This window comes from Aotus nancymaae, unplaced genomic scaffold, assembly GCF_030222135.1.
Source record: "Aotus nancymaae isolate 86718 unplaced genomic scaffold, 86718_ANA_hifiasm-v0.15.2.pri h1tg000007l, whole genome shotgun sequence".
Lineage (NCBI taxonomy): Eukaryota > Metazoa > Chordata > Mammalia > Primates > Aotidae > Aotus > Aotus nancymaae.
The window spans coordinates 3,358,508-3,381,930 of record NW_026988418.1 but is presented as its reverse complement, the minus strand read 5'-3'; the positions used below and the strand labels follow the sequence as shown (position 1 = coordinate 3,381,930).

Below are 23,423 nucleotides of genomic sequence, written 5' to 3'. Positions count from 1 at the left end.
TGCCCTGCCTGGGCGACAGTGAGACGTTGTCTCAAAAACAAACAAACAAAAAAGAAATATAGACATCACTTTTTTTTTCTTTACTGCTAACTAGAATAACCAGTTTAAGACATCACTTTTGTCTCTCTCCCCCTCTCCCTCTTCATCTCAGTTGCATCCAGTCCTACCAGCTGCCAAACCAGTCCTCTTCTATCTTCACTGCCTCCATTCGTCTTGTGCTCATCAATACCATTCATTCTTGGAACATTACATGAGCAGCCTCTTCATTAGCCTTCCAGCTTCCCCTTTCACCTCCTCCAATTCTTTCTCCTCAGAGCAGCTGATAGGTCTTTCTACACTCTTAATCTATCGTATGACTTCCCTAATTAAAACTCTTCAATGGCTTCCCTCTGCTCTTAGGATAAGGACCAAAATGCTTAACATAACCCACAAAGCCATGTTGTAGACCGTCTGCCTCTGCCTTCATCCTTAGCCTCATCTTGCACTGCCTTCCCTCAATCTTTGTGCTCCAGCCAACTGGCCTTTCTGTTCCTTGACTCCACCGTGATCTCCTTGACTTCCGGGCTTTAGCACATGCTGTTCCTTCTCCCTGAAATACTCTCACTCCACTCCTCTGTTTGCCTGGCTAACTCTTACTCTTTCTTCAGACCTCAGGCCGGGAGCCCTCAACCTTCTCTGATACTGCTACACGTGTTCAAAGCTCCTTCCGCTTCCCTGTAACATTCATGACATTCACGTTCACGGTTTTTCAAGGCAGGGAAAAAGTCCGTAAAGGCAGGATTCTGCTGTCTCTCCATACTCAGAACAGAGCCTGTCACATAGTTGCTCACTCAGTATTTGTCGCAGAAACTAATCTCCCTTTCCCTGGAATCATAATGCATAAACAGCTTCTGCATATGCCTTATCTAAGTTGAAGGAAGCAGGATTACTTGGCCCACACTTTGTAGACAGGAAGCTTTCAAGGGTGACATGGTATGTGTGCCTACCCAGCCTGAGCCACCAACCATCTATCATATGAGCCTCTGAATGTTCTCTTCCACCCAACTTTTACTCCTCTCTAATCAATTCTCTGCACAGTGTCAAGAAAACATTTGTTTGTTTTTATTCCTGTGGGGCAATGTTTTTTTAAAACATAATTTACTTTTCTGTTTAAATGCCTTCAGTGGCTTTTTGGCTGCTTTTAAAATAAAATTCAAATTCTCACGCTGGGCTAAAAGGCCCTGGATAATCTGGCTCCTGTGCACCTCCTGACCCCAACTCATACCACCTACCCTCTCATTCACTACACTCTGCTTTTCTGTTGTCTTTTTTTGTTTCTTTTCCTTTTCTTCTCTTTTTCTGAGATGGAGTCTTACTCTGTCACCTGGGCTGGAGTGCAGTGGCACAATCTTGGCTCACTACAAGCTCTGCTTCCTGGGTTCAAGCAATTCTCCTGTCTCAGCCTCCTAAGTAGCTGGGACTACAGGCGCCTGCCACCACACCTGGCTAATTTTTGTATTTTCTAGTAGAGGCAGGTTTCACCATATTGTCCAGGGTGGTCTCAAACTCCTGATCTCAGGGATCCACCTGCCTTGGCCTCCCAAAGTTCTGGGATTACAGGTGTGAGCAGTGGTGCCTGGCTTCATTCACTACACTCTGGCCACACTGGTCTCCTTCCTGTCCTTTGAGTAGTCCAAGCTCTTTGAACCCTTGGGGTCTGTGTTGTCTCCTCTACCTGCAATGCTTTCCTTCTAATCTCTCCTCACATTTGGCTAATTCCCATCCTTTATGAATATCATTTTCTTATTCTTTCTCTTTTTCTAAATTTTTTTTTTTTTTTTCAGTGGAGATGAGGTCTCACTATGTTGCCTAGGCTGGTCTCGAACTGCTGAGCTCAAGCGATCCTTCCACCTCAGTCTCCCAAAGTGCTAGGTTTACGGGTATAAGCCACTGTGCACAGCCAAATGTTACTTTCTCAGGACATTCTTTTCTGAGCACTTAAAGAAGCTCCGTACCAGTTCCCTCCATCACATCACCTTGCTTATTTCTTTCATGGTGCTTACAACAATCTGAAATTATTTAGTTGTCATTGATCCCCACGGAGAATGCAAGCTCTATTTTGTTCACCACTTCATCCTCAGAGCCTCGTTGGTGTATGACATATAGTAGACTCATTGTAAATACCTGTTTGGATCAACGGAATCGATATTCCAAAACAGAGGCAGATCTGGAATTCCTTCTTTGAAATGTGGAGGTGTTGCTCCTTTCTTCCAGAAGGTGGCACTAAAGCTGCAGCCGGTCCTTGGCAGAGGTGTGGGTGGGCTGTGCAGGTGGCAAGACAAGGCAGCAGGGTCGAGCGAAGAGGGAGAGTCAGGGTTTATTGTAGTCATGCTGGATGCAAACAGAGAGGAAGTCAATATGGCTCTTCTCCCAAAGAATAAGTAGGTATGATCTGTTCAGAAGGGACCTAGAGTAGCCAATGACCCAAGAGACATTGCTTTCCCTCTTCACCCACCTGTCCCACCCCCAAAGCAGCCTCCATGAATTCCACAGTGGATCTTGGAAAAGGAGAGCAATTTTCTGTGAGTGTGAAACTGGAGAGAAGCAAGGGCGTTCAAGTCTAAATCCCCATAGGATGTTTGGGGGAAATTGTGACCTGGAGAGAAGCATCATAGTGGGCCAGTGGGAGTTAGGTTTGACACCCAGCCAAAGCCTGCTCTTCTCACAGCTCCCATTCACTCAGATCCACGTGCCTGCCTCACCCCACCATGCCTGGCCCTGGGCTCAGCGTGGGAGACCATGATGAAGTGGACGAACCCTTAGAGGTGTCCCAAGGGCAGAGGGACAGGGACTGCTTCAGAGAGGCTTGCTGGAGTCAAGACACATTGGATGGGTGTCTGCCAGGTGGAGCTGAAGCAGGTGTATCCCAGGGCCAGCCAGGTGACCTGCAAGAAGAGCGGCATCTAGATCTGGGCCTGGGGAGGTCAGTAGGGGTCTCAGACAGGAACTCACAGAAGGGTTTCTAGTAAAATTTTTGTTTTGTTTGAGACAGGGTCTCCTGTTCCCCAGGATGGAGTGCAGTGGTGCGATCGTAGGTCACTTCAGCCTCAGGCTCCTGTGTTCAAGAGATCCTCCTGCTTCAGCCGCCCGAGTAGCTGGAACTATAAGGTGCAAGCCACCACACCTGGCTAATTGTTTTTTCTTTTATAGGGTCAGGGTCTCACTACGTTGCCCAGGCTGGTCTTAAACCCCTAGTCTCACAATCCTCACAACTCAGCCTCCCCAGTAGCTGGGATTACAGGCAGAGCCACTACCCCCAGCTTACAGAAATGTTTCTAAACAGGAGAGCTATGTTATCTTGGATAGTTTGCAGAAAGGATTATCCAAGCTAGTTTGATCTCCTCACCTTCTTTCTGCAAACTAGCCAAGATGATTTGTACTGAAATTGGCTACAGTGGGAGTTATTCACACCATGGAAATCACCTAGTGTTCCCAACTAGGCTTTCTCCACCACGCTGTTCCTCATCGGAGGTATTTGTTTTATTTTGTCACCAGTGTATCCGTGGTGAGATCCAGCAGGTACATTCTCACCTTTCAATACCATCAATAACAGTTGTGGAGAAAGAACCACAGGTCTCCAGGGACACCATCAGCCTCCAGCCCTGCCAGCCCTGTAGGCTCAGGCATGCACCAGGCAGGAAGCACAGTGTATGGGCACAGCCAGGGCAAGCATCTGTCTGCCGGTCCCTGGTCATTCTCAGGCACAGGGAAGTAGAGAGTGGTGATTACGGTACTGGAGTCTGAGTTGGGATGAAATTCTAATTAGGTCACTCAAGCCTATGTGACTTTAGCTAAATCCCTCTCTACACTGGGATGTTCTTATCTTTTTTTTTTTTTTTTGAGACAGAGTCTTGCTCTGTCACCCAGGTTAGAGTGCAGTGGCACGATCTCAGCTCACTGCAACCTCGACCTCCTGAGTTCAAGCGAGTCTTCTGCCTCAGCCTCCCGAGTAGCTGGGATTACAGGCACCTTCCACCATGCCCGGCTATCTTATCTTTCAAATAGAAACAGTCCTGACTTAGCAAGAGGCCGGGTGCAGTGGCTCACACCCGTGATCTCACTACTTTGGGAGGCTAATGCGGGAGGATTGCTGGAGTCCAGTGGGAAGAACTGGCCTGGGCAGTATAGTGAGACCCCCATCTCTCCACAAAATTTAAAAATCAGCCAGGTGTGGAGGTACACACCTATAGTCCTAGCTACTCGGGAGGGTGAAGCAGAATTGCCTGAACCTGGGAGGCAGATTGTGAGTGAGCCAAGATTGCACCACTGCACTCCAGCCACACCTTCAGACGTGTTCTCCCCAACCCAGCGGCATCTGGGGCTCAGTGTGTCCTAACCGAGTCTTAAGGCAGAAGGGCTCAGTAAGTGGCTGAGGACACAGACAGAAACAGGCAGCTGTTTTCCAGTTTTTATGAAAATTAATAACATTAATAGCTCACAGACATATACATACACACACATCGCTATGTACAGTCATTAAGTTATTAATTAGGTTCTGTAAAAAAAAGGTTTCTACATTAGTGTTCCAGGCTAGGCCTGAGCAGTCCTTGGCATATTCACAGTGGCAGCCCCAGGGCTCGGCCCCATGGGTGGGCAGAGGGGAGGCAGGAGGCCACAGAGCAGCCGGCCCCACAGTGAGCACAGCAAGTATCCTGGGCCACCTTCTTGAGCCTTCAGTTCCTTTCCTGGCACCTGCAGTCCAGCTGCTCAGCAAGTGGGCAGACAGGTCCTGATCCCTCATGTGGTCTTCTGTGTGGTAGCTTCGGGCAACGTGGTGGGCCCTAAAGGATGCTAGCCAGCTCTGTGGAGTCTGTTTCTGAGCAGCCAGAGCTGCTGGCTTCATCCCTGCAAGAGCCAGAGGAGATGGGTTGGAGGAAGTATCCATCCTTACCCCTCCCCAGCCCCACCTGCCTCCTTCCTCATGTGATCTTGGGCCTGCTGTCGGACTAAAGTGAACCACAGGACACAGAGTTTGCTCACTCCCACTTTCAGCCCAGAAACGGTTGGTCTGTTTACTGTCTTTGAGTGCACCGCAAACCCCAGAACTACACCCTCGCCTGGGCTGGCTGATGGGCTGGCATGACTCACTCCACTCTGCCCCCTGGTTTCCCCAAATGCAGGGTTCAGACCACACTCGAGGTCCTGCATGCCAGGAGGCTGATAAAGAGTGCAGGCTCTGGAGCTGGAATGCTGAGGCTCAAATCCCAGCTCCGTCCCTTTCAGCTGGGCCAGGTACTCCTCCTGCTGAAACCTCAACTTCTTCACCTGCAGAGGGGGAGCCTGAAGAACCTGATACTTAGGGTTGTTGGAGGGGTGTGGGAGGTCATGGATGCATGTGTCCTATAACAAGCTCCTTAAGGGCAGAGATTTTTGTCTTGTTCACTAGAGCAATCAATGCCTAGCGCACAGTAGGCAGCCAGGACGTATTTGGTTTTGTTTTATTTATTTATTTATTTTTGAGATGGAGTTTCACTCTTGTTGCCCAGGCTGGAGTGCAATGGCATGATCTCAGCTCACTGCAACCTTCCCCTCCTGGGTTCAAGCGATTCTCCTGCCTCGGCCTCCTGAATAGCTGGGATTACAGGCATGCACCACTACACCTGGCTAATTTTGTATTTTTAGTAGTGACGGGGTTTCACCACATTAGTCAGCTAGTCACGAACTCCTGTCCTCGTGATCTGCCCACCTCGGCCTCCCAAAGTGCTGGGATTACAGGTGTGAGCCACCGCGCCCGGCCCGTATTTGTTGAATAAAGGTAAGACTAGTCAACACAGTGCCTGGCGTGTACTTAAGTGTTAGCGCTGTCCAGAGAAGACCTGCAGGGGGTGAGTCTGGACTTGGCCACAGGAGGCACAAATCGAGGGCTTAGACATGATGACGTCCCCTTCTCCAGCATCCTGTCCCCTCCCCACTCACCTCAGTGCCTGCAGGGCTTTCTTATTCTGCCGCCGCCTCTCCTCATCAATGGGGTACAGTTTGAAGAGCAGCAGGCCCAGCAGGATGAGAACTATGGGCGCCATGGTCACAAGCATGTTCAGTGTAAACTTAACACGTTCCGGCTGGGAGCAGCTAAGGGTCTGGTACCCTGCAAAGCTGTGGGACCCAGAGGGCAGGAGAGCGGTGAAGATGGGGCACCTGGGGCCTGGCCCTGCTCAGCCCTGCCCCAGGTCCCCACCCCACTCACTCAAGACTGAGGGTGGAAATGCCCAGTGACACTCCAGAGGCAAACTTGGTGAAGAAGACATAGAAGGAGAAGAAGATGGGCTCGGTTCCACGGAAGTGGGGCTGCTTCAGATGGAAGTCATCAATGACGTCAGGCAGCATGGACCTGCGCAGAGTGGCGACAGCCATGAGGACCGACCCACCTGATGGGCCTGTATGTTAATGAGAAGAGGTGGCCTTCTGGAAGCTTGCAGTACCATGGGCACACAGCTCAGTGAGGAGATGGCACCTTCATACGAATAAGAGAAGGCCTCTTGCTCTAAGAGGAAGTACCCCTGCCTGCAGGAACTCAGCTTGGCAAGTGGAGCACAGACCAGAGTAGAGCCCCCATTTTTCACTCTGACTAGGTGTCCTTGCAAAGTTCACTACCTGTGCAACTGTACAGGACAGACCTTCCCCACTCCCAATCTTGATCCACAGAATGGCTTGTGGGAGAAACCCCTACAGAACTCTCCCCAAGGAGTTTCAAAGCTGGGGACTAGGGGCTGGAGATACCTGAGGAGGGGGCCTGTATATACCTACCAGGGTAATAAGAAGGCAGCTGCCACACTGATGCCAGCCGCCACAGCTACCACATATGTGACGATGAGGTTACTCTCCATAAGGGCCACCAAGATGAGAAATGGCACTGCTGACTGGGGGAGGGGGTGCAGAAAGATGAGTCAGCTGGGAGGTTCCCATCAGACATCCCAACTCATCCCAGGCTCTGCCCTTCAGCCCCACTCACTGAGATCCCAACATAGACAGCCGTCTTCTTGCCAAACCGGGTCAGGAACCACTGCCAGATGGGAATGGTGAAGGTGGCGGAGAGCTGTGGATGGACAAAAGGTTAAAGGGAGGTGGTTTAGAGCCACAGAGCTCCTCCTGCCCTTCCCAGAACCCCAAAGGGGCTCCCAGCCCCGCCCAAGAGCATCCAGATGACATCATGTGAGCAGCAAGGAAGTCGACAGGCACCTTCTATAGCTCCCCGGGGGAGCTCAGAGCCGCTCCAGGCCCACCTCATCTGCTGCCCTCTCGAACCTCTGCGCAAAGCTCCTGGTGTCCTCATGTCCTCACCCTTGCTTTTGCTGTGCTCTCTACTTGAACATCTCACCTCAAACTCTTTCTCTCCCAGTCCTACCTACGCGAGGTCCAACCAAACATTCTGAGAAGCCTCCCTCATCCTTTCACGACCTTAGGCCAGCCTGAGAAACGCCCTCTGCCTGTCCCAAGAACCATCCCACAGCCTATTCCGCTTTAGCCCAGCCTGCCCGCCCCCGCTCAGGCCCCACACTCACCATGATGGCCAGGAGTAGATTCTGGAATTCGTTGCGGAAGCCCAAGGTGTAAGTGCAAAACAAGACAAAGTTTCCCTCCACCAGCTGGGCACAGGGCAAGGTAGGGAAGGAAATGCAATGAAGGAGGTGATGCTGGGGCTGAGCCTCCCCCATATGTCCTCCATGCTCCAGAGAGCTCTGCTCACCCCACTCCCATTACACCCCCTTCTTAGGCTGAGCATGTCAGACCCCCACTCACCATGAAAGCCAAGGAGGTGAAGAGGAAGCCGGTAATCAGCTTGATGTATGGGCCGTGGCTCATGACCAGCCGGAGGCCCTGGAAGTAGGCGATCGGCTCAGCCTGCTGGGCCTCATAGGGTTCTGGGGGCCAGAGGGGACAGTGAGGAAGGAGCAGAAGCCCCTCCCAAAGCCTGAGGGCCAGGCAGAAAGACACAGCCACCTATGCTGGGGCCTGCACCCCTTCCTAGGTACCCCCTTACCTCTCTGCTCCCGCACGCCCAGGGTCAGGATGACAGCACAGATGACATAGATAGAGGCAATGACCCCCGCTGCCAGCAGGTATGCATTTTGCTATAAGGAGGTGAAGGTGACATACAAGGATGGTCATCCCAGCAGCCCCACTCAATGATCTTGGGCCAGTCCCCTCCCCTCTGGGAGCCTCCTGTCTCCATCTGTGAAATGGGAGGATCGTCCCAGGCCTGCTGTTGCTTCCCAAGGCTGGACAGTTAGGAGTCACAAAGAAACCAGGCTGGCTGGGTTCAGCCCTCACACCTGTAATCCTAGCACTTTGGAAGGCCGAGGCAGGAGGATCGCTTAAGCCCAAGAGTTTGAGGCCAGCCTGGGCAACTTGGCAAGACCCTATGTTTACAAATAATAATAAAAGAAAAAAAAAAAAATAATAGGCTGTGGGGTCTGACAGACCAGAATTCAAATCTTCCCAAATCTCTGCAATTCACTAACTTTATGACTCTAGGCAATTTACTCAGCCTCTCTAAGTTTCAGTTTCCTTTTCTGCAAAGTAGGTATATTGGGTCTATTAATTATTATGTATACCGAATGCCCAACATTTATTTAATAAACACTAGCTGTTACTATCTTCAGGATAACTACAAATCACCTCACTGTTCCTCATCTCCCCAAATCCCTGCCCTGCCTGGGGCCTCACCGTTTCTCTGTGTGAGGTGATGTAATGTGTACTGTTGGTACTTTGTGAAGCCTCTGCAGAGCTATTGTGGTCCTGGAAACAAGGCATGTCTGCTTGGCCCACGATTTGCCCCTGGATCGCCGTGCCCAGCACTGTGCCCAGCACTTCCACAGTCATCCCTGGACAGGAGAAAAGGAGGTGTTTTGGAGGCGCCTCATGGATTGTGGGCCCAGGGAGGAAGGTCAGATGGATGGGAACCCAGCTGTAGCTCCAGGCAGCGGGGTAGAGGTGGCGGAGCAGGGGACACCTTGGCCTGAACACATATGCACCTCTCCAGGTTTCACCTGAGAAATAAGGGAATTGACTCGTTTTTAAGATGGTTTCACACCCACACTCTAGAGCAGAGTAAAGAGCTGGGTCCGCAAGGGAAGAAGTGTGGCTAGAGGGTCCCTGGAGGGTGGGCTCAGGTGGGCTGGGGAGAGACTCACGATAGGCGGTGGCTGAATCCCGCTCAGTCTGCTCGGTGCTGATGAACATGGTAAGAGCCGAGTAGGGAACGTGGAAACACTGGCATGGAAGACAGGCCCTTGGCCGGTCAGGTGGACGGACTCACCAGTGTAGCTTCCGGCACCAACCCCGGGGGCTCCAAGGACCGCCCTCCTCCTGGCCCCTAGAAACAACCAGGGGAGGTACCCACACTCACCGTGACCAGTGTCTCAAAGAGGCAATAGAAAAGCAGGTACCAATAGGTCTGGCCCTGTGGGAAGTCAGGCACGAACCAGATGAGGAAGTAGGCTATGACGGCCAGGGGTGTGGAGAAGATGATCCTGAGGAAAAGGAGGGTGTGAGTGGAGCCCGGAGCCCAGGAGCCAGGCCCAGCCCAGACTGCTGCGCCTCACAGGGTCTTCCTTCCTTCCCTGTCCTCCTGCAGAATCCACTCACCCTGGGGCCTCTGGGAAGAGGCTGATGGCCAAGCCCGGAATGGCAGATGGGAACTGGGCCCCCAGACTGAAATCCTAGGCATGGGGTGTGAGGTCAGACCCTGAGTCTCGTCCACAGGCAGCCTCTAATGGGCTGAGAGAGCTGACAAGAGTCCAAGACCTCAGGTGGCCAGGCAAGGAGGCAGAGAGAAGGAGCAGCCCTAATCCCTGTGTTCTCACGTGAACACACCCCATTCACACACACGCCCATTCACACACACCCCATTCACACACACCCCTATTCACACACCCCCCTTCACACACACATCATTCACACACACGCCCATTCACACACACCCCCATTCACACACACCACATTCACACACACCCATTCACACACACCCCATTCACACCCACACTCATTCACACACACACGTCACACACCCCAATTCACACACAAATACCCCATTCACACACATACCCCATTCACACACACACACCAGTCACATACATCCCCATTCGCACACACACTCATTCACACACACACCCCCATTCACACACACACCATTCACATTTACACACACACCAGTCACACACACCCCCATTCACACACACACCATTCACATTCACACACACACGTCACACACACCCCCGTTCACACACACACACCATTCACACACATAGCAGTCACACACCCCATTCACACACACATGCCATTCATTCACACACACACCTCATTCACACACACTAGTCACACACACATCATTCACACACACCCATTCACACACACACCATTCACACATGTCCCCATTCACACACACCATTCACACACACATCCATTCACACATACACCCCCATTCACACACACACCATTCATATTTACACACACCAGTCACACACACCCCTATTCAGACACACACCAGTCACACACCCCCATTCACACACACACCATTCACATTCACACACACATCACACACACCCCCATTCACACACACACACCATTCACACACACACCAGTCACACACACACCCATTCACACACACACCATTCACACACATGCCATTCATTCAGACACACACCTCATTCACACACACTAGTCACACACACACCATTCACACACACACACCCATTCACACACACACCATTCACACATGTCCCCATTCACACACCAGTCACACACACACCATTCACACACATGTCATTCATTCACACACACCTCATTCACACATGCTAGTCACATACACCCCATTCACACACACATCAGTCACACACACACACCATTCACACACACAGGGAAGCTGGTGTGGAGAGAGGCCAGCTCCAGGTGAAGGAAAGCTGAGGGCCCAGGTGGGCAAACGTCTGCCTTCCCCATGTGAGTTCCACACCATCACAAGGGGTTAGACGTCAGGATGTACTAACTCCATGGCATCAGTGCAGCAAGGCAGCACAGGCCGTGGTAAAGCGAAAGGCCTTTTAAGCCTCTTCAGGGATTTGATTCTAGCTCCACTGAATAACTATAAAACTTAGTCTTGAGAAGTTATTTAAATTATCTGAAGCTCATTTCCTCATTTGTGAAGTGAGAGTAGTAATAGCACATAACTTACAGTCAGCATTCCCTAAGAAAGATTACGTTCCAACTATGGGCTGGGTGCTATACTAATTACTTAGGATATACCAGAGAACAGATTTAAAAAAATCATTGCCCTTGTAGAACTTACATTAGCTGGCAAACAGAAACATTTACATAATTTAAAAGTTATATATATCATTCAACCTTCATAAGGAATAAAATTCTGACACATGCTACAACATAGATGAACCTTGAGGACATTAAGCCAAGGAAAATCAGCCATACACAAAAAGATAAATATTGTGTGATTTCACTCATGAGGTACCTAGAGTGGTCAAATTCATGAAGAAAGTCGAATAGTGGCTACTAGGGGATGTGGGGAGAGGGGAATGGGGAATTAGTGTCTGGTATGTACAGAGCTTCAGTTTGGGAGGATGTAAACGGATGGATGATGGTGATGATGGCGACAAAGTGAATGTACTTAAGCTGGGCACGGTGGCTCACACCTGTAATCCCAGCACTTTGGGAGACCAAGGTGGGTAGATCACGTGAGGTCGGGAGCTCGAGACCAGCCTGGCCAACAAACCCCATCTCTACTCAAAATACAAAAATTTGCTGGGCATGGTGGTGCACACCTGTAATTCCAGCTACTCAGGAGACTGAGGCAGCAGAATCGCTTGAACCCAGGAGGCAGAGGTTGCAGTGAGCCAAGATCACACCACTGCACTCCAGCCTGGGTGACAGAGTGAGACCCTGTCTCAAAAAAAAAAGACTCCTGATTATTACATCCTTAATGTGGAATGTTGAAACTGCACTGCCCAAAAAAGAAATATTCGAGAACCAACAGATTTGTATGCCTGCTGTAAAAAAAAAAAAAGGCCACTGAACTGTACCCTTGAAAATGGCTATAATGGCAGTGGCACATGCCTGTTGTCCCAGCTACTTGGGAAACTGAGGCAAAGGGATTTCTTTCCCCCAGGAGTTTGAGTCCAGCCTGGGCAACATAGCAAGATCCTGTCTCTGAAACATTTTTTAATGGTTATGGTAAATTTTATGTTACATATAGTTTACCATAGTTTTACAAAAAGGTTATAGAACGTGTTGGGAGATGATTGTTATGAAGAAAAGGAATAAAACTGGCCCCAGGGGACTAGAATAAGGGTGCAGTTCACAACTGGGTGGGCGGGGTAGGCCTCACTGAGAAGGTGGCATCTGTGCCAAGGTCTGAATGAGAGGAGGAAGTCGGCCTTGCAGTCCCCTGAGGCAAGAGTGGGCCGGGCAAAGGGAATAGTCAGTGCAAAGGTCCTCGGAAGAGGAAGAGCAAGGCCAGGAGGGCTGGGGCGAGGAGAGCAGGGGAGATGGAATTAGGAGATGACACAGGAGTAGAAATGGACTCCTGAAAGGCCATTGGAGGTGGCTTGGTTCTAGTTTACAGGATTGAAGTAACTTTCAGACTTGGTCGATACTAAAATATCAAACTGTTTGGGACACTGAGTGCTATCATGATCTCATCAGGGAAGCTCAGCAGGAGAGCTGGCATGCGTAACTAGTGCATGTGCGTAACTGGTCCCACACCAGGGGAGCCGCCGAAAGCCCGGGCTGGGAAGGAGAACTCAGGCCCAGCTGCTGCATCTCAGCCTCCCCATGGGACCCTGCTGACACCTGGCCTCTCACACAGTGGCCCCAAGAACTCCAAGAAAAGTGACTGCCAAAGTTTTTCTGGTTTGGCCAGGAAAGGTGGCTCAAACCTATAATCCCAACACTTTAAGAGGCTGAGGCAGGAGCACTGCTTGAGGTTGGGAATTTAAGACCAGCCAGGACAACATAGCAAGACCCCATCTTTCTCTCTCTCTCTCATTCTCTCTCTCTCTATATATAATATATATTTATGTATATATATATTTTTTTAATTAAAAAAAGAAAAAGAAAAGTCTTTCTGGTTTGAAGAAGAGGATTTGAATGTAGGCTCAGAGCAGGGGCTGCCCTGAAGGAGGAGAAGCCCAGGAGGAGAGGGCTACAGGGCTCATGAACCCTGACAGGCACGGTTTCTTCCTACACTGAAAGGAAAGGGACTTCCAGGTCTTCAGGCCTGGCCTGAGGAGGAGCCAGGTGGTATGGATGGGGAGGTCTGGCCTGGCATGGTGGCTCACACCTCTAATCCCAGCACTTAGGGAGGCAGAGACAGAAGAATAGCTTGAGCCTAGGAGTTTGAGACCAGCCAGAGCAACACAGTCAGACCCCATTCTCCACAAAAAGGAAACAAAAGTTTGGACAGGGAGGTCATAGGTACAGCAGACCTTAGCCCATGAGCCATCCCACGTGCACGAATACACAGGCTCTGCCAGACACAGGAGCTCACGCACACAGGCACCTGCTAGATCTGAAACCAGCCTGAAGGGCGCCAGCAACTTCCCCACGCTGGCTGCCACACCTGCCCAGCAAGAGTTCCTTAGTTCCTACACCCCACAGGGAGGGCCTGCCCGCCTCCACCTCTCCTGAATCTGTCTCCTCAGGGAACAAGAGCTCCTGGTCAGCCTTGGTCAAACATTCCATCCTCTGCTCATAGGCAGCTGAGCAGCTGCTGCTGAGGAACCCAGTGTGACTGGGAGTAACCCAGCCTGCATGGGGCTGGCCCAGCAGCCGCCTCCCATTGGCTGGGCCTCATGAGGAGATGTGGCAGCAGAGCCCCGCCTTCCACTGGCTGCCAGGGAGGCAGGCACTGGGCCAAGTCTCGTGGGCTGGCGCTGGGGGAGCCCTGAGCACCCTGCACAGGTAAGGCAGGCTGTCCTGCCCCCCGCCCTGAAGACTGGATCAAAGGCTCCAACCTGGGCCTTAGCCAGGGGCTGGCAGGATTGGGGTGGGTGGGGGGCCTCGTGGGAAAGGAAGCTGTGGCGGGGACAGGGGTTGCGGGAAGAGCTTTGAAGGCCGGAGGCCAGGTATGGGCGCCCCTGGGGCAGGAAGGCGCCCACTTAAGCCTGGATGTGCTGGAGATGAAAGGGGTATGCCCCCCCACGCCCTGAAGCAGGATGTCCTGGAGGGAACCAGAGCCCCGGCCTGACAGCCTGTTCTGTGCGTCTCCCCTGCCGTCTGATCTGTGGCACCACCTCCCCCTACCTTGCCCCACAGCCTGAAGCTGAGTAGCACAGGCTTTGTACCAAGGGAAAAGGTAATTTACGTCATCCAAGGTGCCAAAGGTTATGGGTTTGCTACCCCATTCCAGGTATTACCCCAGCCCCTGCTCGGGGTGCCAATTATATATGACTGCACTGTCAGGAGGGTCCCGCTGGGAGGTGGAGATGCAGCAGGCTGCCTGAAGTCTGATTCCCAGCCCAGGACTCCGCAGTTCCCTTGGTGTGGCCTGTACGAGGGACCGCATGCCAGCTCTCCTGCTGAGCTGCCCTGATGTGATCATCATAGCGCTTAGTGTCCCAAGCAGTACTTGATATTTAGTATCAACTTATTTAAGTCTCAAGATTATATCGACCTTACGAAGGGGAATTAAGCCAGGCACTGTTCTAAGAACATCAAATAATAAAAACTAATCCTCACCACAACTCTGTGAGATAGGCATAATTATTATCCCCATTTTACAGATGAAGAAACTTGAGACTCAGAGATGTGAAGTGACTCAGCTGTAAGTAGGGAAACTGGGATTTAAACCAGGGCAGGGGCTGGGCCTGGTGGTTCATGCCTGTAATTCTAACACTTTGGGTGGCTGGGGCGGGAGGACTCCTTGAGCTCAGAAATTCAAGACCAGCTTAGGCAACATAGTGAGACCCTGTCTCTACCACAATAATTTTTAAAAATGAGCCAGGTGTGGTGGCACATGCCTGTAGTCCCAACTACTCGGAAGGCTGAGGTGAGAGGATCAGTTGAGCTCAGGTATTCTAGGCTGCAGTGAGTGACGATCACAACACTGCACTCCAGCCTGGGTGACACAGTGAGACAAAAGAAAGAAAGAAAAAGAAAGAAAGAAAGAGAGAGAAAGAGGAAGGAAGGAGGGAAAGAAAGAAAGAAAGAAGGAAAGAAGGAAAGAAAAAGAAGGAAAGAAGAACAAAAGAAGAAAGAAAGAAAAGAAAAGAAAAAAAAAAGAAAAAAGAAAAGAAGCCCAGGCAGGCTGGCTCCAGAGTGACAGAGTGGGAGAATTCAGAATTCCAGCTTCACCAAGGGGAATGAGTGGATCCTGGAGAGGAATGAGGCCAGAGCTGCCCAGCCTAGCCCTTTGGCTGGCCTGGAAGTGAACTGGCTGAGTATTTCAGTGCCCATGCTCTGGGTAGCTGATGCCTCAAATGGGGTTTCAACACCCTTGGGCTTTTGCCTCCTCCCTTCTCCTCAGCCCCCAACCTGTGACAAGACAGCCAGAAGGACCGAGGAACAGATATGCTGGAAGTCCTGCCTTGTGCCCCCTCGAGACAGCTTCTACTCACCAGGGCATAAGGCGACCCAGGCAGGTCCAGGAGGATTTGCTGATGCAGAAGCCCACCAGGGGGTCTGTGATGGCATCCCAGGCTCGGCCCACAAACAGGATGATAGAGGCAGAGAAAGGGCCCACCTGGAATGGGGAGAAGCAAAAGACAACTTCCTCATCCTTCTACTCGCCTCAACTGTCATTGGTAGGCAGAAGCAGAGGCTCCCTCCCTGTCTCAGCCAGGACCTTGTGACCCTGAGCTGCTCCCATGTGGGCCTTACACATCTTCACTTGCCTGTTAATCATGACAATAGCATTTCTCCAATAACAGTAGCACTTGGCACCTTCTTAGAAGCTTTCTCAGATCTGTCCCCTTAATGGCTTCCCTCCACTGCCCTTGAAGACATTTCCATCAATTCAAATGAATCCACAAACATTTCCTTCCCTCCCTCTCTCAGCCCTGAGCCCCTGACCACCTGATATCAGAATGAGCATTTACGGGGTGAACACAGTGTGCTTCAATGTCCCCATCTGTATAATGGGAGTTATGAGCTCTATCTGACACATTCAAGCTCTATCTTGGATGTGGAAGAAGGAGTCTATAGATGCTTTTAAAAAAGGGACTTGTCACTATCCACTCAAGCTAACCCCCTTCCCCCAAGCCCCCTAGGCCCTAAATACAGACTCCCCAGACTTCTCCTTATCCATTAAAGTCCTGCTATTGCTCTTGCTCTGGAAAGTGAGTATTCTTCCCCATACCATAGTCTCCCCAATCTGACACCCCAACCCCAGCTCTAACACCCACTACAACAGGTCTATACTTTGACTCTAGGTTCCTCATATTTACACTCCACTCAAGGCCCAGCCCATGAGCGTTATTTAAAAATTAGCTGCTGAAGTTTTTTGTTCTTTCTGGAGTTCAGTGTCCCCTCTCTGTAAATGGATACAACTAAGATGTGCTGCTTGCCAAGTTAGATGCTACATAGAGAAGACAGCCAGTGCGGGAGCCCTGGTCATCACGGCTGTTCCGCCTCCCACTCTCTCATCCAGACAGGGCGAATTCTCAGGATGCCAGGCTTCTGGCCAAGGCTTCCCAATGCACAGAATAGCCGTGTTTCACCCTAAGTACCCCTCCCAGTCAAAGACCCTGTGGTACTGGCGCACTCTAACTTAGCCTAGCACCTGAAGGCCCCTCTGCTCCTCAGGTAAAGGTGGGATACATCTCATCCATGAGCTTGGCAACACCTACCAGCCCCTGAGCTAAACCAGCTATCTCCTAGCCAGGGACACAGTGTGCCAGTCTCTTCCAAGAATAGCATCCCCAGCAGGCCCCATTCTCCCTCATTCTACCGCCTACCCCTTCAGGCTCTGTTGCTCTTGCCAGTCAAAGAGGAGTAGCTAGGCCTTTCCAGTGAAGACTTCTGGGGTAGAAAAACTCCTCTCCTGGATACCTTCCAGGATCTTCTCATTTCTTGCCCACTGACTCTGAGAGGCAGCAAAGTAGTGATTTCTGGTCCCATTTTACAGATGGGGAAAACTGAGTGAACTGACCCAGAGTGCCTAGTCTTTCCCACCTCAGGATGCTGAAGGAGCCCTCAAAGGCTTAGACCACTCACCTGAGCCACATCCAATAGGTAGATCTGAAGGAAGAAACCCAGGGCACAGCCCGTCACCTGGTAGGGGGCTCCCCCAACTGCATAGCAAAGCTTGTTGCACACGGACAACTGTTGTTTCTTCTTTTTCGGTTCCTTCTGGGAAGAGGAGGAGAAGATGAAAAGAGGCCCAAGATCCTGGCCTCCATCCTACAAGTTTCCACAGGAAGGACCACCCCTCCAGCCAATTCTACCAGAACAAACAACTCTGCCTTGACCTGTTCCTACCTAGGAGATCCCACTTTCTCCAAGAGAAAGGTGCTCTCCAATCTTAGGAACCTGGAAAAGGGGAATCCATACTTGTGTGAAATTTGCCCCTAAGCCACCTCCCTCCTAGAGAATCTAAGGAAATTTATCAGCCCACCATCCCTAAAGAACTCCTCCCAAGGCCTCAGCCACTGCTCCTTTCCAAGTTTCAGGGGGAGCATGCTCCAGCAGCGGACCTGTCCCCACCCGGCACCAGCCGCCACAACCTGAAAATCCGCTTGCTGCCAAGAGCTGCCTGAGCCCAGCCCAGGCTCCCGCCCTGGCTCAGAGGCAGGATCCACCTGCCTGCTCCTGGTGAGAGCTCCAGAGAGCTGTGAGGCCAGGCGCAGCTGAATGCAGGCGAAGCTGTTCCACCTGTCCCGGAGCATCCCTGACCCCTATAGGCAGCCAGAGCTTCAGGCAGACCCAGGAACTGTCCTATCCTCCAGCTTCCCGTCCCACCGCCCTCCAACCCCGAGCTCCTAGAGGAGCTTGGAGAGGGGAGGAAAGGCCTCCAGGTTCAGGCCTGGGCCCTCTCCGGGTGGGGCACTAGGGAGGTTGGGTTGCCCGGGGAAAGTAGATATTACTCATGCATAGTAACAGCATAATTGCTCACCCAGCTCCTTCCAAGGATCAGTTCATAAAATTAAAAGGAAAAGGCAGTCACTTCCCACGAAGATATGTATTGCCTGAGATCCCTTCCTAGGGGGCCGCCTGATTTTATTAGGTCCTTCAATAGATGCCCACGGCTGGGGATGGGGTTGATGGTCTCCAGGCGCAAAGCATCGTTCCCGCGCGAACACCCACATTTACACAAATGCCTGAGGCACGCGGCCCCTTTAAGAGCAGAGCTCTTGTTCTTATGAATGAGCGGCCCTCACACCAGAATTGAGGCGGTAGAGTTAGGGGTGGGAGGTAGGGGATGAGAGATGGGGAACCAAGGGGAGTTTCCCAGATTTCTAGGGTCGTCTCTGGCGTTTGGGGCGGCAAACCCCAGCCGCTCAGCACCGAAGAACCGAAACCGGATAGGCAGAGCCGGGAACCACAAGGGGCTGTCGGCAGAACCCCTCCGCAGAGCGTGGAGTGCGGGTGAGTAAAGTGTGGCGACGGCGCCCACAGCCTTTCTCCGTCGCCCCCTGCCCCCGGGCACCCCCAGGCCCTCTCTGGCCCATAGGCTTCCTGTCCCCGGCTATCCAGGGGTCCCCTGACCAGGCCGATCCCCCTACGCCCCCGATCCCCCATTTCAGCCCACCCCCTTTCCTCGCCCTCCACGCGGGGTGCCGGGCCCTCACCTTCACCTGGGCAGGACGTTCACTGGCTTGGAGGATGCTGGTGGGCAGCAGCCCCGCCGCGGAGCCGCTCTCGGCGCCTTCTCCTTTGGCCATGACCCGCAGGCCACGCCGCCTGAGGCCGGGTCGCCGGGATGCTCCTCTGCCTCGCAGGCCGCCGCTCCTCCCAGGCTCTCGTCGTTGCCGCCTTAGCCACGGTCGCCGTGCGCGAGCAAAGCCGGCCGGCAGGCGAGGCACACACTCTGCTGCACGCCCCCTCCGCGCCTCCTAAAGTTCGGCCCAGCCCTCTCCGGTTTGGCCAATCCCCGAGCCCCGCTGCCCCGCCTCCAGCCAATCCCGTCGCCCGCCTCCCCGCCCCTGCCTTGCCCGGCGGCTCATTGCCACCGAGCCACGTTCTCCAAACCCCGGAACCGGCATCCGCCTGCGCTGGCTCCTCACAATATGAGTAGCAGACCGCGAGACCTCCCAGACACGCACGAGGAAACCGAGGCCCCAGGCTGAGAGTGATCTGCCCGAGGTCCCCGAGGTCCGACTCTCCCCGAGTCTGGCCTACCACCCATGACTTCTGACCCCCCAGGCCTAAGAAAGGTAGGGGCTCTCTGAAGCCCACTTTAAAATCTGGAGTCAGGTTGTGTCTCCTTCTTCAAGGCTAGAGGATGTAGGCTGACACCCTTTCGATGCCTTTCTCTCGTCCCCGAAGACACAGCATTCCCCCTTCCTGCCCTTGGCATCTGGGCAGTGGGGAGAAAGATGAGGCAACAGTGGCTTCCCCGGCAGTCAGGGAGCTCCCAAGTGGAGAGAAGCCGGGGCTACACCTACTAGTACACTAGGACAACAGTGGCCTTTTATGGATAGCTTCCTCCATACTTCATGTGATCTCTTTCGGCCCTCAAACACCACCAAATGAGGGTGGTACTATTATTATCCCCATTTTACAGCACAGGAAAGGGAAACTTGGAGAAGTGAAACAACTGTTATGTGACAGAGGCAGGCCTGAAAGGTTTTGTTTGATTCCAAAGCAGTTGCTCTCAACAGCCCTGCTCTATCCCTCTTAGCATAAATTACAGAAGACTGAATGGGGTGTATGTGTCTCCCCAACAAGAAGCCCCGGGAGACACAAGGCTCCAGAGGCACTGAGGGTTGAAACAGGGGAAGTTTTAAAAAAGAGAATGCCCAGAAATGTGGTCCTCAAAAGAAGATGGCAGGACATTAGTTTGGAACAGAGGGCAGGCACAGATGCCAGAAAAGAACAGTCTTTAATTCCATCTGTGAGTCCCTTATGTCAACATCACCCCAGTCTTTCCAGGTCTCTGATTAGTGAAGGGGCTGCTGGAACTCTCAAAGGCCACCCACCTGGTCCCTGTGCTTCTTAATGTCAGCCTCCTTTTTCCTTTCACTAAATCTCTGATTGCAGGGAGGAGAGATAAGGTCTTTCAGCCTCATGGTCACACCAAGCTCCCTCATACACCTAGCAGATCCCATCTGGACACACAGTTCTTGGCCACTGCTGAGCAGAAGAGAGTCAATGTGAGGCAGTGAATACTGAGGAAAGGGAATGGCTGGTCCCGTGACTCCAAGTTGTGTGACACTGTTCTGTCTCTTTTCCCCTCTCCAGGCTCAGTTAGCTAGGTGCACTCTATGATCCCTTCCAGCCCCTAAATCTTCTCTCCCACAGAATCACACTGTATCACAAGTGATCTGTATCCCTCAACAGACAATGAGCTTCTCAGATAGGAACCACATCTTTTTCACTTCCTCGTCCCCACTAACTAGCTTAGGGCCTGATTCATTATGTTCGGTGAATGAATGTTCAGTCTTCCCCTGCTAAGATACAAGCACACAGGAGCCTGTTAGGAAAAGCCCTAGGCTCCTCCATTTACTAGCTGTGTGGCTGACCCTGAACAATTCAGTTAACCTCCTGTGTAAAATGGTGATATTAATAGTAGCTACCTAGGCCGGTCACGGTGGCTCACGCCTGTAATTCCAGCACTTTGGGAGGCTGAGGTGGGCGAATCACCAGGTCAGGAGATGGAGACCATCCTGGCCGACATGGTGAAACCCCATCTCTACTAACAATACAAAAAATTAGCTGGGCATGACAGTGCATGCCTGTAATCCCAGCTACTCAGGAGGCTGAGGCAGGAGAATCGCTTGAACCAGGGAGTTGGAGGTTGCAGTGAGCCGACTGAACCAGGGAGTCGGAGGTTTCAGTGAGCTGAGATCGCCACTGCACTCCAGCCTGGCAACAGAGCGAGACTTCGTCAAAAAAAAAAAAGAGCCCCCTAATAGATTTGTTTTGGGGATGAAACAAGAAAATGCACAGGAAGCATTTAGCACAAGTGCTGGGAGCTGAAGCTGGGCTGGTCCCCCTCCTGGCCTGATTCCAGTCTGTCAGTGTAGCAACGCAAGATTCCAGATATGGCCTGACCAAGCCAGCACAATAGGCCTATTATTTTTTTCCAGTCTGGACGCGACACATTGTTAATGCAGCCTAAGACTGCTGGGCTTGAGAGCCTTTCTCTCCCATGATTAGTTCCCATCAGGTTGTGGTCAACTAAATCATTCAGATCCTTTTCACAGGAGCTGGGGTCAAATCAGGTCTCTCCCCCATCCTCTGCTTTGTCTAACGTCTTGAAGCTCACAACAGAACAATGTCATCTTGCTTATAACAGCCTGTCGAAATTGTTGTGGATAGTGGTTCGATGGCTCACTGTTTTCTCTCACTCTAAATTTAGATCTGGCCATCCCTTGCAACTTCAACTCCACCAGCCATGTTGTTGGTCAGAACAGAGCCCCATAACACACCACTAGGGACATTCACTGTCACCACTAACTGAATCAGGGCATCGTCAACGCAACAGCTCCCAATTATCAAGCAGCCACTGTATGCCGGGCAAGCACTGTGCCCCATAAGTGCTTTAAACATACGATCTCATTTATTCCTGTTTTTTTTCCTTTATATCTCATTTAGTCCCAACACCACCACTGGGGAGGGTCGTTTTCATTATCCTCATTTTATTTATTTTTATTTTATTTTCTTAGAGATAGGGTCTTGCTGTGTCACCCAGGCCAGAGTGCAGTGGCATGATCAGAGCTCACTGCAGCCTTGAATTCCTGAGCTCAAGTGATATGATTAGGCTTTGTGTCCCCATGCAGATCTCATCTTGAATTGTAATCCTCATAATCCCCATAATCCCCACATGTCAAGGAAGAGACCAGGTGGAGGTGACAGAATCATGGGAGTGGTTTCTCCCATGCTTTTCTTATGATAGTGAGTGAGTTCTCATGAGATCTGGTTATATAAGGGACTCTTCCCCCTTTGCTCGGCACTTCTCCTTCCTGCTGCCTTGTGAAAAAGATGCTGGCCGTGCACAGTAGCTCATGCTTGTAATTCCAGCACTTTGGGAGACTGAGACAGGTGGATCACTTGAGGTCAGGAGTTTGAGACCCACCTGGTTAACATGGTGAAATCCTGTCTCTACTAAAAAATGCAAAACTTAATCCCAGCTACTAGGGAGGCTGAGGCAAGAAAATGACTTGAACCCGAGAGGCATAGGTGCAGTGAGATGAGATTGCGCTACTGCACTCCAGCCTGGGCAACAGAGTGAGACTCCATCTCAAAAAAAAAAAGAAGAAGAAGAAGATGTAAATTGAGGCCCTGTGTGGTGGCCCATGTCTGTAATATCAGCCCTTTGGGAGGCCGAGGCAGGAGGGTCACTTGAGCCCAGGAGTTCAAGACCAGCCTGGGGCAATATAAGGAGACCCCATATCTAAAAAAAAAAAAAAATTAGCTGGGCATGGTGTCATGTGCCTGTAGTCCCAGCTACTCAGGAGGCTGAGATGGGAGGTACACTTGAGTCCAAGAGTTTGAGGCTGCAGTGGGCCATGATTGCACCCCTGCACTCCAGCCTGAGAGACAGAACGAGATCCTGCCTAAAAAAAAAAAGAAAAGAAAAAAGATAAAGATAGACCAGGGTCCTTTGGCTCAACCCCTGGCTGGGGACCCAAAGCTTTTTGCACAAGAGAAGGTAAAATGGTCTAGGGGTGGAGAAGTTCCTGAAACTAGGACATAAAAATGTAAAGGTTGATAGGATTTTGAAAGTTGGTATATTTGAATACACCTCATGTGAAGTGGTTGTGTCTCTGTTACCTGCTTGTAGCATGGGAATGAACACCGTCTTATTGGAGAATATTTCCCCTACCTAGTTTTGTGAAACAGAAGGCATGTAAATCTGCCCTTCCAGCATTATTAATTGAACATGTTAAATGGTAACCCGTAAGTTTGCCAAGCCCACATGGTGCAGAGTAGAAGACAGAGTGCTGGTAGGTTCACATTCTCCATTTGATAGCCCTATGTTGAACATTTCCTGGGCTTATGGCAAAAGGCTGTAAGCGCTTCCCAGCAACGACTCCTAGGACTTTGGACTAGAGAATTTCCACTTGAGGGTTATTTACTACCTTGTTCTGGAACATAAACTAAAGCTGTCCCTATGACTGAAGGGCATAAAATACTCTTGAAACCTGAAATACCCATGATGTTTTTGGTGATATCAGGGAAATACTCTAATGGGAATGGCAGTGCCTAGAAGTGTTCCATAATAAAATCGAAATGGTTTATACAGGATCATGCTACCTGAAGAATGCAAGGAGGAAATG

The 23,423-nt window shown here is 51.3% G+C and overlaps 1 protein-coding gene across 2 annotated transcripts; it reads right to left on the bottom strand.

Annotated features, from left to right (window-relative positions):
- Positions 1 to 4,435: 4,435 nt before the first annotated feature.
- On the bottom strand, positions 4,436 to 19,011 carry MFSD2A (MFSD2 lysolipid transporter A, lysophospholipid). 2 transcript variants are annotated; one of them, XM_012439135.2, is made up of 14 exons: positions 18,771 to 19,011; positions 17,197 to 17,331; positions 15,600 to 15,724; positions 9,386 to 9,509; positions 9,171 to 9,249; positions 8,704 to 8,861; positions 8,018 to 8,108; positions 7,777 to 7,898; positions 7,539 to 7,622; positions 6,989 to 7,072; positions 6,784 to 6,896; positions 6,224 to 6,367; positions 5,956 to 6,132; positions 4,436 to 4,884 (listed from the first exon to the last, which is right to left on the bottom strand). In XM_012439135.2, the coding sequence occupies exons 1-14, from the start codon at positions 18,861 to 18,863 to the stop codon at positions 4,821 to 4,823; spliced, it is 1,593 nt and encodes a 530-aa protein (XP_012294558.1). In that variant the 5' UTR covers positions 18,864 to 19,011; the 3' UTR covers positions 4,436 to 4,820. The 2 variants fall into 2 exon arrangements, with proteins under 2 accessions (XP_012294558.1, XP_012294559.1); XM_012439136.2 differs by having other exon boundaries at positions 15,600 to 15,763; positions 18,771 to 18,863.
- Between the last annotated feature and the right edge of the window lie 4,412 nt (positions 19,012 to 23,423).